The sequence below is a fragment of the Cynara cardunculus genome (genome assembly GCF_001531365.2).
Source record: "Cynara cardunculus var. scolymus isolate 2C chromosome LG 11, CcrdV1, whole genome shotgun sequence".
Classification (NCBI taxonomy): domain Eukaryota; kingdom Viridiplantae; phylum Streptophyta; class Magnoliopsida; order Asterales; family Asteraceae; genus Cynara; species Cynara cardunculus.
The window spans coordinates 4,097,161-4,101,935 of NC_037538.1; the positions used below are offsets into that span (position 1 = coordinate 4,097,161).

Here is a 4,775-nt window from a genome sequence, read left to right on the forward strand (position 1 = left end):
ATGGTGGAAGTTATTGGTAATCCACTACTTGAGACTTATAAAGAACTAACAATTTTCATCTTTCATCCATGTGAGATGAGTTATTACAAAACATCTTATATATTTATAAAACATCCATCGTACCATCAACATGATGTTGAGATTATCTAGAAAGCATAAATGCAAAAGTACCTGCGGGCCTCGTTAATTATAATCTATATATGTTATTTTGAAAACGATATAGAAGTTAAATATAAAATTTAAACGAAAAACATATATTTGATATTTTTAGAACATAAAGCATAGAAACTCAAAGAATGTGGGTTGCCCAAAAGGCACCGACCTTTTGTGGATTTGGATTGCTTGAGCCGAATATCACTTAACACGTGATTCATACCGAGATCCGCGTCACCTTTTTAGGAAAAAAAAAAATATTTATAAAAACATTAATTTTTTTCAAAAAAAATTCAACGGATTTTTTAAAATATTTCTTAAAAATAGAGAAAGTGTAAATAAATAAGATTCTTTAAATTTAGAGAGTTTTAAAAAAGTATTATTTATTGGAAGGAAAATTTATCTTTTTATTTATTTTAATTAGAATGGTATTCGCGTAATGCAGCGGGATAAATCTCGATTTTAAAGTTTAATTTTTATAATGTGATTTTATATGGTTATGAGAAAACGATAATGGTTTTTATTTTTAAATGAAATATAAATTTTATGTGGTTCTGGTGTAACTTTTTTAATTCGATTTTTTTATTATAATTTAATTTAGATTTTATAACAAAGTGATCTATTTTTTGTTTAATAATATAATTTTTTATAAAGATAATAATTAAACATTCTATTAGAACTCAATGATTACCTTAATTATATTTTAGATTATTTATATTTAAAATGAATTTTTATCCTGTATTTGATTATGTTTATCTGCAGTTAGTTACACGAATTTAAAAATGAACTTTAATAAGTTGTACTTATGCAAAATTACTTATAATCTTGAATTTTAAGTAATATGCATCAATAAACAGTATGCATAAAAAATGGTTTTTAAGAATTTTTGTCAAATGCTTTATAATATAGTATAGATTACGAGATTGCTTTAGGGGGTGTTTGTGATTGCTTATTTGAAACAACTTATGCTTTTCTACAAAAACACTTATGAACTTATTATAAGTCAGAAGAGTTTAACTTCTAAAAACTTTATCGATTTGATACCGGTATAAGTCAATAAGTTGTTTTTATAAGCAATACCAAACACCCCCTTAGTTAAAATGTTTGTGGCAGAGAAAAAATATTTTATAAATTATATTAAATATTTTAATAATATAATTAATTATGTAATTTCTAAAAATAGAAGATCTGTTGGAGACAAAAGTAATTTTTTTTTAAGATTTTAAATTTTGATTTTTTTATTTTGTAGAACCTCTGGGGATGTTTTAGGTCAGTTATTCTAGTTTGTTCAGATAAATGTTAAAAAGCAAATACATAAATTTTCATTTTACCCCTTAATTATGAGAGGAAGGAATTAATAACCCACTTTATTATTAAGGGTAAAAATGTCATTTAATTTAATAAAATGTAATTATTACATAACGATCTAAGTGGAACACTTGTCTTCTTGGTTGAAATTTTGTAGGGAGCTACGGGAAAACATCTTTAAATGGTGGAACTTGAATGATGAACTTCATTCCATCTTTTTTTATCAAAATAGATTTTCGATGGTGGCAACTGTATTGCGAGTTCTTCAAAATGTATAGCTGTAATTTGGATCGCTGCTTACTTTCTTTTGGAGGGAAAGGAACTTCGTGTCTTCAAAGGTGCTGATTTCAGCAATAACCTTGTTGGCGAAATTCAATGTCGATTGGATATCTCTAAGGTGCAAGTCTTTCTATAAATCTTGAAACTCTTGGATTGCTTCTCCAAATGTTGTTGCGATTTAGCCTTTTTCGGTTTGGTTTTCTTTTCGTTTGGTCCTCTTGTTTTTCGCTGCTGTTTGTTTTCCAGTTTCGCTTTTCTTTTTTCTTTTTGGATTCTTTATCTTTTTTGCACCTTGCAGAGCTCTTTCTTTTAATCTAATGGTTTTCAAAGAAATCCAACATATAATTTAGAGTTCAATGAAAATTTGGTCCATGCGGTTTACATAAGTTAACGAATAAGGTCTCTAAAAAGAATCATTAATGAGGGACGTCCTTGTAGTTCCATTTTTATAACAGATTTGGTCCCTTTTACTAACTCTGCCAATTAAATTTCTGTTAGTGAGAGTCAATTTTATCCATTAACCCACCTCTCTTTGGACTTTCATTTTCTATATCGGATATCAGGACATTTAATCACCGACATACATGAAGGTGTTTTATTTGGTTGATCCAAAGACGAATCAAAACATCACCGAATCGGTTTCAAGATTTTTGAGTTCTGCTGACCCACAAGTTATTGAACCAAGCAAGACATAGTAGTCGTAATTGGAGCAAAATTGGCTATAAATTCAATAACGGTAAATGACAAATGATGATAACAGTATGAAAGTCCCATACTAAATACATATTTTGGTAAAAAGTTGATTACCGACAACCTCAACTGGTTCCATATGGAGTCCGCTTTCAATGACACCAATATAAGAATGAATGTTTTGGTAATTATAGTTTTAGTTTCTTATGGGTTTCATTTATGCCACCAACATCGTTCAAGTGTTAGCCGTTGAGTACCGTTCACATAAAAGTATTTTAATTCTTTTTTCTACATGAGAGACCAAATGAATATAATTTTTACAGTTACAAATAATTAACTATTTTTAGGCCATTCTTACTAAACAAATATTATGCAATTTTATTAATAAAACATACAGTTGTTGTAGTCTTATAAGTCATTCAGTTATAACAAACAAATGTATGTCTTATATAAATATGTTATAATAAGTTTATAAAATTATACGTTCTATTAATAAAATCGTAAACATTTATTTGGTAAAAATAGCTTAATACAGTTAATTGTTTGGTTCTATAAAAAATTAACCGTTGATTCCCTAATGAAGAAAAAAGAATTAAAATATTATCATGTGAGACGTACTCAACGATTTACACTTGAAAAATGACGTTAGTGATAGAAATCGGACTAATAAAACACTAAAACTATAACGACCAAAAATATGAAATAACAAGTTGTAAGAAAAGTATTTAATTATAAACAATAACAAAATAATTTTTTTTTTATGTATTGATTCTTTTATAAAAAAATATAGTTTAATTAAATCAAAAAGACTAAAATACCAAAAAAGGAAACGGAAAAAAAATATTTAATAAACCAAGAAGGAAAAGAATCAAAAGGACTAAAATCGCTCTAAGTTAAACTGATAATTTTTAATACATTTATAGTCTTAGTGACGGAAACAACAATGAATTAAATCACAAGGGTGGTGCTTGATTTGTCTGAGCTTGGCTCCAAATGTCAAAAGTACCAGGAGGTCTCATGTTCAAATTCAAGGAGGAATAAAAATTCTCTTGTGGCCACGGAGGTTCAAATGCGGTGACTCCGGACTATCTGCAAAACTGGTGGTCGCCCTACGATTAGTCGGCTCGCATAGCGGGTTGGATATCCAGGTTAATACAAAAAAATAACAATGAATTACAAATCATAGAAATGAAAATAGAAACAATTACATACCACATAGACGAAAATCAAAATTTCAAAACCACAGGGACGAAAATCAAAATCTTTCACAAATCACAGAGATAATTTTTTTAACTTAACTCAATCTTTTAATAACATGGTTTAAAATCCCCTAGGAGGCTAAGACGTATGAACGATGGTTTTAGGATGATACACTTATACAATTAGGTACGAGTTCGAGTCTGTCAATCAAATGCAATACGGGACTTGTAATTCATTTGAGGACAAAGTTGATGTGGGCATAAGGCTCCTAATCCAGCAACCTAACAAACCGTTGTGCATCTAATTTACCATCCACACGATTTCTTTTAGTACAACAGTATACGCTACCTTGACAGGTAGCAGCTAAAACCCATTTTTACACTAACATGATTTAAATTATCAAATATGGATTATTTATTTATTCATAGACATGAATTTAAATGAGGATGCTAACTAAGAAATTACCACCCAAAAGACCAACATGAAGCATCAATAACGAGAAAGTGCATGAACAAATCAATGCAATTTCTTGTATCCCAAAATCAGTCAAAGCTGCAATTTCTCATCAATTTCTCATCAATTTCTTGTATCCCAAAATCAGTCAAAGCTGCAATTTCTCATCAATTTCTAAAATAATTTATTGAATTGTATTGGTTATGTAAATATAATAGGTTGTATTTGAAACAAACTCTCTTTCTCTCTCTCGATATATATATATATATATATATATATATAATTTAGACAAAAACACATTCATTTTACAAAAATACAAAAATACTTTTTTCAATTACATATTATACTACATCCGCTACACATACAACTTTTGACGGGCCAAGTTGCCCGTAAGTTAACAGGACCCAACAAGTCCTCTATATATCTTGTAATATATGATATGAGTGTTCTCGTATTTTTATAAAATAAATGTGTTTTTGTTGGAATAAACAGTTGTGTTTATTTTTATGAGGAGTAAAAAAATAATTTAAATTAATTTAATTATGATACTGAAATCAAATTAAATTTGGGACAGTAGTCACATCATGAGCTCATTATAACTTAATTAAGTACACTTTTAATGCATATAGATTATACTAGAAGTGTACTCGCGCAATGCAGCGAGATACATCGTGTTTTTAATATTTCATTTT

The 4,775-nt window shown here is 28.4% G+C and overlaps 1 protein-coding gene across 1 annotated transcript in view; it reads left to right on the forward strand.

The window, feature by feature from the left end:
- LOC112520974 (glucan endo-1,3-beta-glucosidase 14-like) overlaps positions 1-4,775 on the forward strand; it is an 8,900-nt gene continuing 4,125 nt past the window's right edge. Inside the window, exon 1 of the mRNA XM_025129595.1 lies at positions 1-16. Coding sequence (XP_024985363.1) covers positions 1-16 — 16 coding nt within the window. The remainder of the gene's footprint in view (positions 17-4,775) is intronic.